At 44.9% G+C, this 15,001-nt stretch overlaps 1 protein-coding gene across 1 annotated transcript; it reads left to right on the plus strand.

Annotated features, from left to right (window-relative positions):
* Positions 1–5: 5 nt before the first annotated feature.
* On the plus strand, positions 6–14,919 carry SLIRP (SRA stem-loop interacting RNA binding protein). The gene is made up of 4 exons (XM_082275296.1): positions 6–77; positions 152–210; positions 4,302–4,409; positions 14,795–14,919. Exons 1-4 carry the CDS (start codon positions 11–13, stop codon positions 14,864–14,866), a joined length of 306 nt encoding a protein of 101 aa, XP_082131422.1. The 5' UTR covers positions 6–10; the 3' UTR covers positions 14,867–14,919.
* The last annotated feature ends 82 nt before the right edge of the window (positions 14,920–15,001 follow it).

Genomic DNA, 15,001 nt, shown 5'->3' on the forward strand with positions numbered 1-15,001 from the left:
GATCACCAAGATGGCGGCAGCCAGGAGGGTCATTCACGAGATCTTCATGTCGCGGATCCCGTTCACAGCCGGGAGCAGTGAGTGTTATCATAGCGGGTGTCGGTGTGTGTATCAGTGTTGGGTCTGATCGGTGTGTTTGTGTTCCCCCTAGGAGAGCTCCGGGAGTATTTCGCTCAGTTCGGCCCGGTGGTGAAATGTAACATCCAATTGGTGAGTGCGGAGTCACGTGGTCTGTGCCCCCCCCCCTTCCCCAATATGTCATCCTGTACATGTCTTCCAGTTGGGGTTTACAATGAATGACCCATCCTCTTTCTTCTACAGTCACCCCTATAGACTTGTATGAGACATTCACAGACTGGGGTCACCTGAGTGTAAATCTGCAGGTAACCTCCAGGTAGTTTAGGAGGCGGGGCTCGTGCAGTTCAGAGAATGGAGGTAGATTAGGGGGCGGGGCTCGTTGTTAATAGGGGTGGGGCTCGTGCAGTTCAGAGAATGGAGGTAGGTTAGGGGGCGGGGCTCGTTGTTAATAGGGGCGGGGCTCGTGCAGTTCAGAGAATGGAGGTAGATTAGGAGGCGGGGCTTTGTGTTCATAGGGGCGGGGCTCGTGCAGTTCAGAGAATGGAGGTAGATTAGGGGGCGGTGCTTTGTGTTCATAGGGGCGGGGCTCGTGCAGTTCAGAGAATGGAGGTATATTAGGGGGCGGGGCTTTGTGTTCATAGGGGCGGGGCTCGTGCAGTTCAGAGAATGGAGGTAGATTAGGGGGCGGGGGCTCTGATGCGATTCCCCTGCGGACCAAAAAAGGGTCCTGCACCATATTCAGCCATACAGTTCGGCAGAATTTGTATCACACAGACATTACGTTCCGGATCACACTGGTGCGATGCAGGAAATCCTGCAATTCAGTGCAGGTTCCCCCATCGCACCAGAATCGCACATTAGTTCACACTGAGATCTGCGAATTGTTGGGGGTGTCAATGTAAAGTTAATGACACCTCCAGTTGACAGATCGCAGTGCAAACTGTACAAATGGTCCAGGAATCGGATCACATAGGTGTGTGAACACCCATGCGATCCGATTCCATTGCAAACCAAAAAAAGGGTCCTGCACTATTTTGGTGCGAATGCTTGTATGGCTGAGATCGCATCGCACGGACATCGCATGAGATCTGCACAGCAATGTGGTGTGAATCGCATGTAGTGTCTAACATCGCACCAGTGTGAGCTCAGCATTTCCAGCCATACAAACCATATGGCTAAATTCACTGTGATGTGCACAGCAATGCGGTGCGAATCACATGCGATGTCTGGCATAAAAGTCGTTTAGGGGGCGTGGCCTGTGTAGTTTAGGAATGGGGCTTGTGTAGTTCAGGTAATGGAGGTAGATTAGGAGGCGGGGCTTGTGTAGTTCAGGGAATGGAGGTAGATTGGGGGAGGGACATGTGTAGGATAGGGTATGTGTAGCTTAGTGGGAGGGGCTTGTCTAGTTTATGAAATGGAAGTAGATTAGGGGTGGAGCATGTGGAGCTTAGTGGGAGGGGCTTGTGTGATTCAGGTAATAGAGGTAGATTGGGGGAGGGGCTTGTGTAGCTTAGTAGGATGGGGTATGTGTAGCTTAGTAGGATGGGGTATCTGTAGTTTAAGGAATGGAAGTAGATTAGGGGTGGGGCTTGTGTAGTTTAAGTAATGGAAGTAGATTAGGGGTGGGGCTTGTGTGATTCAGGTAATGAAGGTAGTTTGGGGATGGGGCTTGTCTAGTTTAGGGAATGGAAGTAGATTTGGGGTGGGGCTTGTAAAGCTTAGTAGGATGGGGCTTGTGTAGTTTAGGGCAGTGTTTTTCAACTCCGGTCCTCAGGGCACACTAACAGGCCAGGTTTGCAAGAAAACTGAAATACATCACAGGTGATATCATTTGCTGCTCAGTAATTGCAGTATTCTAGTCTACATCTGCCCAAGGTAATACCTAAAATCTGGCCTGTTAGTGTGCCCTGAGGACCGGAGTTGAGAAACACTGGTTTAGGGCATGGAGGCAGTTTGGGGAGGCTTGTGTAGTTTAGTGGGATGGGGCTTGTGTAGTTAGGGGGCATGGCTTGTGTAGTTCAGGTAATGGAGGTAGTTTGGAGGGCTGGGGCAGTTTAGTGGGGTGGGGATTGTGTAGTCTATAGAATGGAGGCAGTTTGGGCGGTGGGGCTTGTGTAGTTTAGGGAATGGAGGTAGTTTGGGGGGTGGGGCTTGTGTAGTTTAGGGAATGGAGGCAGTTTGGGGGGTGGGGCTTGTGTAGTTTAGGGAATGGAGGTAGTTTGGGGGGTGGGGCTTGTGTAGTTTAGGGAATGGAGGTAGTTTGGGGGGTGGGGTTTGTGTAGTTTAGGGAATGGAGGCAGTTTGGGGGGTGGGGCTTGTGTAGTTTAGGGAATGGAGGTAGTTTGGGGGGTGGGGCTTGTGTAGTTTAGGGAATGGAGGCAGTTTGGGGGGTTGGGCTTGTGTAGTTTAGGGAATGGAGGTAGTTTGGGGGGTTGGGCTTGTGTAGTTTAGGGAATGGAGGCAGTTTGGGGGGTTGGGCTTGTGTAGTTTAGGGAATGGAGGCAGTTTGGGGGGTTGGGCTTGTGTAGTTTAGGGAATGGAGGCAGTTTGGGGGGTTGGGCTTATGTAGTTTAGTGAATGGAGGCAGTTTGGGGGGTGGGGCTTGTGTAGTTTAGGGAATGGAGGTAGTTTGGGGGGTGGGGCTTGTGTAGTTTAGGGAATGGAGGCAGTTTGGGGGGTTGGGCTTGTGTAGTTTAGGGAATGGAGGCAGTTTGGGGGTTGGGCTTGTGTAGTTTAGGGAATGGAGGCAGTTTGGGGGGTTGGGCTTGTGTAGTTTAGGGAATGGAGGCAGTTTGGGGGGTTGGGCTTGTGTAGTTTAGGGAATGGAGGCAGTTTGGGGGGTTGGGCTTATGTAGTTTAGGGAATGGAGGCAGTTTGGGGGGTGGGGCTTGTGTAGTTTAGGGAATGGAGGTAGTTTGGGGGGTGGGGCTTGTGTAGTTTAGGGAATGGAGGCAGTTTGGGGGGTTGGGCTTGTGTAGTTTAGGGAATGGAGGCAGTTTGGGGGGTGGGGCTTGTGTAGTTTAGGGAATGGAGGTAGTTTGGGGGGTGGGGCTTGTGTAGTTTAGGGAATGGAGGCAGTTTGGGGGGTTGGGCTTGTGTAGTTTAGGGAATGGAGGCAGTTTGGGGGTTGGGCTTGTGTAGTTTAGGGAATGGAGGTAGTTTGGGGGGTTGGGCTTGTGTAGTTTAGGGAATGGAGGCAGTTTGGGGGGTTGGGCTTGTGTAGTTTAGGGAATGGAGGCAGTTTGGGGGGTTGGGCTTATGTAGTTTAGGGAATGGAGGCAGTTTGGGGGGTGGGGCTTGTGTAGTTTAGGGAATGGAGGCAGTTTGGGGGGTTGGGCTTGTGTAGTTTAGGGAATGGAGGCAGTTTGGGGGGTTGGGCTTATGTAGTTTAGGGAATGGAGGCAGTTTGGGGGGTGGGGCTTGTGTAGTTTAGGGAATGGAGGTAGTTTGGGGGGTGGGGCTTGTGTAGTTTAGGGAATGGAGGCAGTTTGGGGGGTTGGGCTTGTGTAGTTTAGGGAATGGAGGTAGTTTGGGGGGTTGGGCTTGTGTAGTTTAGGGAATGGAGGCAGTTTGGGGGGTTGGGCTTGTGTAGTTTAGGGAATGGAGGTAGTTTGGGGGTGGGGCTTGTGTAGTTTAGGGAATGGAGGTAGTTTGGGGGGTGGGGCTTGTGTAGTTTAGGGAATGGAGGCAGTTTGGGGGGATGGGGCTTGTGTAGTTCAGGTAATGGAGGTAGTTTAGGGGTGGAACCTGTGTTGTTTGGGGGTGGGGGATTGCCAAGTTAAGCAAGTAGGGATTCTGTAGTTTTGAAGGGTCTGGGAGCGAGCACACACCATTTGCCCTCAGAGCAAGAAACTTTTTTTGGGGGGGGGGGGCACTGCTCGAGGGGGAGGAGTCAGGAGCGTCGGTAGGTGACCTGTACAGAGGATCAGGACTTCTCTGTAAAACCACTGCACAGAGCAGGTAAGTATAACATATTATTTTAAAAAAAAAAACAAACAATAATGAAGCTTTAATATAAATCACTTTTAAAGATGAATCTGCTTTAAAGCCAAACTCCAGATAAAGGCGTTTCCCTGTGGTAGGGGGTGCAGAGGGCTCTGTATTACTCTCTGATGATATTTGTTGCACTCTGAGACACCATTGGGAGATTGAACAGAATTTTACCTCCCCTCCAATGTGTGATGGATGTTCTATGACCCGGCCTCTCTCTCCCCCCCACACAGAACAAGAAGACCGGCTTCCCCACAGGTTACGGCTGGGTGGGATTCGCCAGAGAGGACTCCGTCAGGAGTGTTCTGAACCAGGAAGATCACATTGTGGACGGGTACAAGGTATACAATCTATGGGGGTGGGAATGATGTTGACACCCCTGTCTCTGGGGCAGTAAAAACACTTCATACCCCGGGCACACCGCCGTACCTTTTATTATATGGACTTTTATGGAAGCTCCACCTAAATGAATTCATGGCCACAGAGGTAATACCGTGGCTGCTTCCTTTAGCGCCTTCTCACACAGGTGCTTGTCTGAAATTCAGCCATAGAACATGAAAGGGACAAGCTGATTGATTGTTAGGGGTAGCACTGACAGTCCTACTTTCATGCCAGACACCCCATCAACTCTACCCCTGAGCACAAAAACGTGGGAGCCGAGTTCATTTCCATGACGTGTCACAGGGACCCCATATTCACTGCCCAGCAAATTGCTGACCTGGAATGTAATGCAAACCAGATTTCACTGGCTGCATGCTTGTGGTTTGCACCTTTTAATCACTTCCTGCCTGTAGGATTTCATATGATGTCCTGGACTTTCAATGGAGATATCTGGATGATGGGTGCAGTTGCAGGCATCAGTCAGATATATCTTCTTTTTCAGCCAGCGATTCCCTGCAAAGCAAAAGTAATCATAGAAGCTGTTTAGCTGCTTGATTGTTTTTAAAGCGGTTGTATACGTAAAAAAAAAAAAAAAACATGCAAGACAAAGGCATAATGAGCTAGTATGCATCGCATACTAGCTCATTATGAATTACTTACCTTAGAACGAAGCCCTGACACGGACCCCCGGACACCGCTGTGGGAGCTGACATGATCCCTTGGGTCTCTTCCGGGTTCGGCGGCTCCGGCGCCGTGATTGGCCGGAGCCGCGATGGCGTCACTCCCGGCAAGGAACGCTGAAGGTCCGCCGGACCTTCAGAGCGCATGCGCCGCTCGCGTGAGCGGCTGCATGCAGTGCAAATATCTTCTAAACCGTGCCGGTTTAGGAGATCTTAATTGTACCTACAGGTAAGCCTTATTATAGGCTTACCTGTAGTTAAAACTCGCACAAAGCGGTATACTACCGCTTTAAAGGCGAGAGGGGACATCCCCCGCTGCCCTCCAGTGCTTCTCTCGACTTGCCCGTGTGATCGGGGAGCTGGAGAATGAATCTACCCGTGGCCGCGGTTTACCATAGAGGGATGGCTATGGACCAGATGGTCCCAGGCCATCTCCATGACCCTCTGAGGTCATGACGTCACTTCTGGTGCCGGCAGATGTAAAAACTGCCACTTTTTTTATTTATTTTAGGCTTTTCAGCATAGAGGAGAGATCTCTCTGTAAAGAGGACCCTGTCATGCCCTACTCCTATTACAAGGGATGCTTACATTCCTTGTAATAGGAAAAAAAGTGATCAAAAAATAAAAAGGGAAAGTGAAAAAATAATATATATTTTTTTTTAAAGTGCCCCCATCACCTCGTGCTCACACACAGAAGCGAATGCAGACGTAGGTCGCGCCCGCATATGTAAATCAGACCACACCTGTGAGGTATCGCTGCAAACATCGGAGTGAGAGCAATATTTCTAGCTTCCTAGATTTCCTCTGTAAGGGTCCTTTCACACGGGACGGACTCCGTTCTGCTCAGCGGGGATTTGATCCACCCATCCCCGCTGAGCAGGTGGATGACAGCTCCGTCTCCGCTCTGTGTGCAGAGACAGAGCTGTCAGATTCCCTGCTGTCCTCTAGGGCAGTGGTTCTCAATTCCGGTCCTCGGGACCCACTAACAGGCCAGATTTTAAGTATTACCTTGGGGGATGCAGACTAGAATACTGCAATCACTGAGCAGCAAATGAGATCACCTGTGATGTAATTTAGTTATCTTGCAAACCTGGCCTGTTGGTGGGTCCCGAGGACCGGAGTTGAGAACCACTGCTCTAGGGGGAGATCGGATAACAATGGACCGCCTGTCCGTTCTCATCCGATCCTCCAGATGGATGGAAAATAGGGTTTCCATCCGTCCGTATTTCACGGACAGGCTCGAAAGTGAGAGCAGCCGATCAGATCCGCCTGAAAAACTGACAGGCGGATCTGATCGGATCGCCCGTGTTTAAGGGGCCTAACTCAAAACAGGTAACCTGTAAAAAAAATGTTTTATGTACTGAAGTTTGGCACCATTCCATGAGTGTGCGCAATTTTAAAGCGTGACATGTTGGGTATCATCTTTCACATTATTTTAAAAAATTGGGGTAAATATTGTGTTTTGCTTTTTTTTTTTTTTTTTTTAGTCCCGTTTGAGAAATTGCTGCGCAAATACCATGTGACATTAAAATTGCAACGACCGCTATTTGATTCCCTAGGGTCTCTGCTAAAAATATATATGTTTGGGGGTTCTGAGTTATTTTCTAGCAAAAAAAATGATGGAATGCCAGAATTTGCCTGGTATGGAAGTGGTTAAAAACCAAGCCAGTAAGAGAAGCTGTACGATTCTACCATGACGGGTTCTCTTTTCTCTCAGTTCTGAGTAATCGTGGCATTTCTGATCCTCAATGTCCTACTCGCATCTGTCTTATCCTGGTGCAGGATGGAGCTGTGAGGGGTGATTTACCAAAACTAGAGAGTACAAAATGTGGTGCAGCTCTGCATAGAAACCAATCAGCCTCCAGGTTCTATTGTCAAAGCTTAATTGAACAAGATGAAGTTGGAAGCTGATTGGCTGCCATGCAGAGCAGCAGCAGATTTTGCACTCTCCAGTTTTAGTAACTCAACCTGTGTTCTCCAGTATTGGCACCAACTTCACTCTGACAAGTCACAAAGCCAGATGAAATAGGTGTCCTTAATTCCTATATTAAGGCTGAACTCTGGGCACAAAAACATTTGTTGAAAATTTGAAGATCAGACTTTGGCACTTTTTGTTTACAAGTTTAAATCAGTATTTTTTTTGCTAGAAAATTACTTATAGCCCCCCAAACATTATACATTTTTTTATTTTACCAGATAGCCTAGGGAATTAAATGGTGATTATTGCAATGTTTTATGTTGTACGTTATTTGCGTAGCATTTTTTTTTTTTAAACACAATTTTGGGGAAAAAATACACACTTTAATGAACTTAAAAAACAAAACATATACCTAATTTTTTTTTTTTTTTTATAAAATGTGGAAGATGTTATGCCAAGTAAATAAATACATAGCATGTCATGCTTTAAAATCGCGCACACTCCGTGGAATGGTGACAAACTACAGTACTTAAAAATCTCCATAGGCGGCTCTTTAAAAAATTTTTTTACAGGTTACCCGTTTAGAGTTATAGAGGAGATCTCAAATTATTGCTCTAACGTTTGCAGCGATACCTCACGTGTGGTGCGAACACTGTTCACACATGTGAGTTGCGTATGTGTTCGATTCTGCACACGGAGGGAGGGGGATGCATTAAATTTCTCTTTTTTTAATCACTTTTATTCCTAATACAAGGAATGTAAACATCCCCTGTAATAGAAATAAGGATGGCAGGTCCTCTTTATGGAGAGATCTGGGGTCAATACCCCTGGACCCCAAATCTCTCCTCTACCTATAACCACCTAAAGACCAAGCCTATTTCTGACATTTGTTGCTTACAAGTTAAAAACAGGATTTTGTTGCTAGAAAATTACTTAGAACCCCCAAACATTATATAGTTAGGTCCATATATATATATATATATATATATATATACACTTGGATACAGGCACAATTTTCATACTTTTGGCTCTGTATGCTACCAGAATAAAATTTAAAACCAAACAATCCAAAATTAATTTGAAGTGCAGACTTTCAAATTTAATTCAAGGGGTTGAACATCAACAATGTCAAGTACAAATTTATATACCCCCCCCCCCATTTTCAGGGGCTCAAATGTAATTGGACAAATTAATATAATCATATATAAAATGAAAACGTTCATGTTTAATATTTTGTTGAGAATTCTTTACTGGCAATGACTGCCTGAAGTCTGGAACCCATGGACATTACCAAAGACTTTCTGATGCTTTGCCAGGCTCTTACTGCAGTTGTCTTCAGTTCTTTGTGTGCGGGTCTTTCTGCCTTTTAGTAAGTGAAATGCATGTTCAATTGGGTTGAGATCAGGTGATTGACTCGGCCATTGAAGATTATTCCACTTATTTTCCTTTAAAAGCTCCTGGGTAGCATTTGTAGTGTGTTTTTGGATCATTGTCCATCTGTACTGTGAAGCGCCATCCAATCAACTTTGCTGAATCTGGGCTGACAGTATATCTCTAAACACTGCAGATTTCATCCGGCTGCTTCGGTCACATCATCAATAAACATCAATGACTCAGTGCCACTGGAAGCCATGCAATGTTGGGCGCTTGTGCCAAGGGGAAAGGACCCCAGTGCAGCAACAGATGATAAGTTGAGACGATCAGGGACTGCTGGAGACTAAGCTCTACAGGTGCTGATGTGATTCAGGGCAGCTCTGGCAGGCAAAAGACGGAAATCCCGCTGGCAAACAAGGAAGAAAAACAGGCGCCGCTGAGTGTAGCATAAAAGTTTAATACATGAAATGATGTAGCAACTCACATGGGAATTAGCTTGTGTCCATATTCCTAACTGGCTTCCTGTATAGGTATGTCCGCATTCCCACTGACCCGTCTGAGGAAGGAGCCCAGTGCGCATGCTCTGAAACGCGTTACGTCACTTCTGGTAGGCTTGCGGTTCACCGCAGCCTCTACCCCATCCAGCTCCCTCGCAGTCCTTCCTGCATCATTATCTCCTGGCTGCGGGTCAGTCGGCATGCGGACATACCTATACAGGAAGCGAGTTAGGAATATGGACACAAGCTAATTCCCATGTGAGTTGCTACATCATTTCATGTATTAAACTTTTATGCTACACTCAGCGGCACTGGAAGCCATGCATGCCATCACACTGCCTCCACCATGTTTTACAGATGACGTTGTGTGCTTTGGATCATGAGCTGTTCCAAGCCTTCCCCACACTTTTTTCTTCCTGTCATTCTGATACAGATTAATCGAATGCCTCGTACACACGCAACGATTATCGGCCGACTTTTGTCCAGTGTTGGTTGAAATGTGTTCTAGACTGCACACAAATTTTCTCGGCCAACAAAAATCTACTTCACAAGTGATGTCATGTGCTGGTTTACTTTCCGTGTGTTTTTTCTTCTCTGAGCATGCCCAGTCTTGCTCATCAGATTTTTGTCTGCCGAAATCTGTACTGACTGAAAATCAGCCGTTGTGGTGACGGCCAACAAAAATTTTATAGCCTGCACACCAGATTTTGTTTGGCCGAAAAGTCGGAGTCGGTTGTCGGAAGCATCATACTAACAAGCCGAAAAACGGCCGATCGGACATTGGCCGAAAATTCACGGCCAACTATCGACGCGTGTGTACGGGGCATTAGTTTCACCCCTTCAAAGAATGCTTTTCCAGAACTGGTCTGGCTTTTTTGGCAAAGTCTAATCTGGCTTTTCTAGTCTTCAGGCTACTTATAAATAGTTTGCACCTTGTGGTGAACCCTCCGATTTGCTCTTGTGAGCTCTTCTCTTGATTGTAGACTTTGACAATGATACACCCTCCTCCTGGAGTGTCCTTCACTTGTCTGGATGTTGTGAATGGGTTTTTCTTCTCCATAGAGAGGATCCTACGATCATCCATCACTGTTGTGTTCCGTGGACGTTCAGGCCTTTTTATGTTGCTGAGCTCACCAGTGCATTCTTCTTTCCTCAGGATTGTACCTAACTGTTTATTTGGTCATTCCTCCTAATGTTGCTGCTATCTCGGTTTCGTTTTTAAAGCCTTACAATGGGCTGTTTCACTTGTATGGACAGCTCCTTTGAAGCCATGATCTAGGTTCACAGCAATAGATTTGCAAATACCACACTTAGATTTAACTCCACACCTTTTACCTGCTTAATTGATGAAGAAATAATGGAGTAGCCCACACCTGGCCATGAAGCATCTTTTGATTCAATTGTCCAATTACTTTTGGTCCCTTTTTAAACCTGTGAGTGTGCACTTTCAGCCCATATCCATTATAGAACTATAGCTTGAATATGTTTTGGTATAGATCTGAAAAAAATCTAAAATTCTGTCCGTGTCCAAATATATGGGCCTAAAGGCCTGTATACACGTACCGATTGTTGGCAGTGAATTTTTGGCCGCCGCCCGATTATCGGCTTGTTAGTATGATGCTTCCGACAACCGACTGCGACTTTTCTCTGGTGTGCAGGCTATAAAATTTTTGTTGGCCAACAACAGAACGGCCGATTGTTCGTCAGTCAGTACAGATTTCGGCCGACAAAAATGTGATGATCAAGACTGGGAATGCTCAGTGAAGAAAAAACACACGAAAAGTAGACCAGAACATGACATCACTTCTGCAGTTGGTTGTTGTTGGCCGACAAAATTTGTGTGCAGTCTAGAGCACATTTCAACCAACACAACAACACTGGACAAAAGACGGCCGATCGGTGGGCCAACAATCGGTGCGTGTGTACGGGGCTTTACTGTAAAATATCTTTTTTTAACCACTTGCCTACTAAGCCTATTTTTGACATTTGGTGTTTATAAGCTAAAATCAGTTGTTTTTGCTAGAAAACTACTTAGAACCCCCAAACATTATATATTTTTTTTTAGCAGAGACCCTAGAGAATAAAATGGAGATTATTGTAATATTTTTTATCACACCGTATTTGCGCAGCGGTCTTCCAAACGCATTTTTTTTGGAAAAAAAAATCACTTTTTTGAATTAAAAAATAAGAATCCAGTAAAGTTAGCCCAATTTTTTTCCATAATGTGAAAGATAATGTTACGCCGAGTAAATAGATACCTAACATGTCATGCTTCAAAATTGCGCACGCTCACGGAATGGCGACGAACTTTGGTACTTAAAAATCCCCATAGGCGACACTTTAAAAATTTCTACAGGTTGCCATCTTAGAGTTACAGAGGAGGTCTAGGGCTCAAATTATTGCTCTCGCTCTAACGATCGCTGCGATACCTCACATGTGTGGTTTGAATACCGTTTACATATGTGGGCGGGTTTCCGTGTGCGTCCGCTTCTGCGCGCGAGCTAACGGGGACAGGACGCTTTAATTTTTTTTTTTTTTTTTACTATTTATTTTATTTATTATTTTTACACCGTTTTTAAAAAAAAAAAAAAATTGATCATTTTTATTTCTAATACAAGGAATGTAAACATTCCTTGTATTAGAAATAGGCACGACAGGACCTCTTTTTTGTGAGATCTGGGGTCAAAAAGTCCTCAGATCTCACAAGTACACTAAAGTTGGAAAGGAAAAAAAAAAGAAAGGGACCTTTAAGCCAGTTGCTCGGCAACGACGTTTGCCGTCGCTCCGGTCCTCCAAGACAATAGTCGAGTGAGGGCAAGCTTGCCCTCACTCGACATCCTGTCTGTGAGGATCCTGGACCCGATCGTTTTCCCCGCTGCCGGCAGTTTACATTTGCAGGCGCGACTTATGTATGCATTTTCTTTGGCACGCAGGGAGATGGGGGCGCTTTTAAAGAAATTTTTTTCAACTGGCCCTTTAAAAAAAAATCATCACTTTTATTGTTGTCACAAAGAATTTAAACCTGTAGGCAGTGACAGGTACTCCTAACGGAGGGATCTGGGGTCTAAAAGGCCCCAAACCCCTTCTCTGCACTTCAAGGTAGTTAAAATGCCCAAATCGGCGCCATTGGCAGCCAAGTAAATCGGAAGTGACGTCACTTCTAAGTTACTACATCGGAGACCCGATTGCGGCTTCGTTCAGGACTCCAGCCAGCCGCCCGGGTCTCCTTTGAGGGGTGGAAGACCTGGGAAAATCACTGAGCCAATCACACAAGCAGGAAATGACATATCTAGGGGACCTTCTGTATACTGTGCACAGAACACCTCCAGGTAGCCATATTGCATTTTACAGAACATTACAGCGGCTGCAGATTGAAAAAGGTCATTTTTAATAACATTCAATTATAATATTATAGAGGATTGTTATAGCATAGCCCAACAGTTTGCGCAGCACTTTACAACACGGGGGCAGACAGTACAGTTACAATACAGGAGGAATCTGTATGACTTGCGTTGCAATTATATACACTATAATATATATTCTCTTATAAAAAGAATTCCAGCTAAACCTAAATTTTAAAGATGTCACCTCTCCCCTCATACCACCTATGTAGACCAACCTGTTTTGGAAAGATGTACAGGTCCCTCTCAAAAAATTAGCATATTGTGATAAAGTTCATTATTTTCTGTAATGTACTGATAAACATTAGACTTTCATATATTTTAGATTCATTACACACAACTGAAGTAGTGCAAGCCTTTTATTGGTTTAATATTGATGATTTTGGCATACAGCTCATGAAAACCCAAAATTCCTATCTCAAAAAATTAGCATATTTCATCCGACCAATAAAAGAAAAGTGTTTTTAATACAAAAAAAGTCAACCTTCAAATAATTATGTTCAGTTATGCACTCAATACTTGGTCGGGAATCCTTTTGCAGAAATGACTGCTTCAATGCGGTGTGGCATGGAGGCGATCAGCCTGTGGCACTGCTGAGGTGTTATGGAGGCCCAGAATGCTTCGATAGCGGCCTTGAGCTCATCCAGAGTGTTGGGTCTTGCGTCTCTCAACTTTCTCTTCACAACATCCCACAGATTCTCTATGGGGTTCAGGTCAGGAGAGTTGGCAGGCCAATTGAGCACAGTAATACCATGGTCAGTAAACCATTTACCAGTGGTTTTGGCACTGTGAGCAGGTGCCAGGTCGTGCTGAAAAATGAAATCTTCATCTCCATAAAGCTTTTCAGCAGATGGAAGCATGAAGTGCTCCAAAATCTCCTGATAGCTAGCTTCATTGACCCTGCCCTTGATAAAACACAATGGACCAACACCAGCAGCTGACATGGCACCCCAGACCATCACTGACTGTGGGTACTTGACACTGGACTTCAGGCATTTTGGCATTTCCCTCTCCCCAGTTTTCCTCAGGGTCCGGTCACCTCTTCTCGTTGTGCAGACTTTTCTGCCACACTTTTTCCTTCCCACAGACTTCCCACTGAGGTGCCTTGATACAGCACTCTGGTAACAACCTATTCGTTCAGAAATTTCTTTCTGTGTCTTACCCTCTTGCTTGAGGGTGTCAATGATGGCCTTCTGGACAGCAGTCAGGTCGGCAGTCTTACCCATGATTGCGGTTTTGAGTAATGAACCAGGCTGGGAGTTTTTAAAAGCCTCAGGAATCTTTTGCAGGTGTTTAGAGTTAGTTGATTAGGTTAATAGCTCGTTTAGAGAACCTTTTTATGATATGCTAATTTTTTGAGATAGGAATTTTGGGTTTTCATGAGCTGTATGCCAAAATCATCAATATTAAAACAATAAAAGTCTTGCACTACTTCAGTTGTGTGTAATGAATCTAAAATATATGAAAGTCTAATGTTTATCAGTACATTACAGAAAATAAAGAACTTTATCACAATATGCTAATTTTTTGAGAGGGACCTGTATATGCTTATCTACTTTCAGGCCGCTCCATTCCCGGTCACGTGATCCCGTGTCAGCAGGAAAGAGTGCTAGACAGTTGCTGGGAATTCCAGGAGCGGTGACATTTCTGTTGTCTGTGCTCCCCTCCAGCTGATACATGAGAGCCAGATCACATGACTGGAGTAAAGCAAGCTGAAAAGAAGTATATCCTTTTTTTTTTCTTTTATTCAAAGACTGATGAACCGGAGCAAATAACTACAAAAAGTAGTAACAAACAGAAGCGTGACTGTAATTCTGTATATCCTAGATCACAGCATGGTGAACATATAACCGTAGAACAATATGTAAAAACAGAGATATGGAGCTCTAAAGCATAGAGAGACAACAAGCTAGAAAGTGCAGTTGCTTCTGGAAGAGCAGAATTCGCTTCATCCCCCTTCTTATTTTAAGAAGAGAGTGTGAATGAATAGAGAGAAGAAGCGCTAGAAAGACAAGGCAGGCAAGAAGAATAGGAGGAAGAAGGAAGGGGGATGGGGAGGATAGGTGCAGGCGTGTATAATATGTTTACCAGGAACTTTTTTTATTTTAACTATCACAATAAAATCCCCACGCTAATTTCAAAAACAAATGTGGAAAAGAATGTTAAAATATAAATTTTTTTAAAAAAAAAAAAAGTTAACAGGTTAGTCAGCATGGGTGTTAGGAAGGGGGAGTTCCCATTTTTAAGGCTAGGTTCAAACCCAATTTGTTTTTTTCCCCTCTCTCTTTATTAAACTGTGTAGCTGGTTGTTAGGGAGCGGGCCGGGAAGCCGGCCACACATCCTTAACGAATGACTCAGCTATCAGTAGGGAAATTTGTTGGAACAATGTATGAATCCCAGGTGATAGTTGTGAAAACCTTTACCGAACGCACAGAGACAGGAAATAAAATGTATTTTTTTTATCCCATTTTCAGATCAATGTCCAGCTCCATGACCGACAAAAACGAAAAGGACCAAGAAGCTCTGAGGAAGATGCCGATATATAACTTATTTTTTTTTTTTATTGTTTAAAACATTTAAATAAACAGAAAGTATCACATTCTACTGTCATTTCTCTAAATATCGGATATGCAAAACAAAATTCCAGAAAAAAAAACGACAGCTGACATTGTGTATTGCAG

This window comes from Pelophylax lessonae (genome assembly GCF_965119305.1).
Source record: "Pelophylax lessonae genome assembly, chromosome: 13".
NCBI classification, from domain to species: domain Eukaryota; kingdom Metazoa; phylum Chordata; class Amphibia; order Anura; family Ranidae; genus Pelophylax; species Pelophylax lessonae.

Bases quoted from the DNA above. Each gene is read 5' to 3' on its own strand.
- SLIRP (XM_082275296.1), top strand. From the start codon at position 11: ATGGCGGCAGCCAGGAGGGTCATTCACGAGATCTTCATGTCGCGGATC. The intron at 211-4,301 runs GTGAGTGCGGAG...CCCCCCACACAG, and splicing joins TGAAATGTAACATCCAATTG to AACAAGAAGACCGGCTTCCC. The intron at 4,410-14,794 runs GTATACAATCTA...TCCCATTTTCAG, and splicing joins ACATTGTGGACGGGTACAAG to ATCAATGTCCAGCTCCATGA.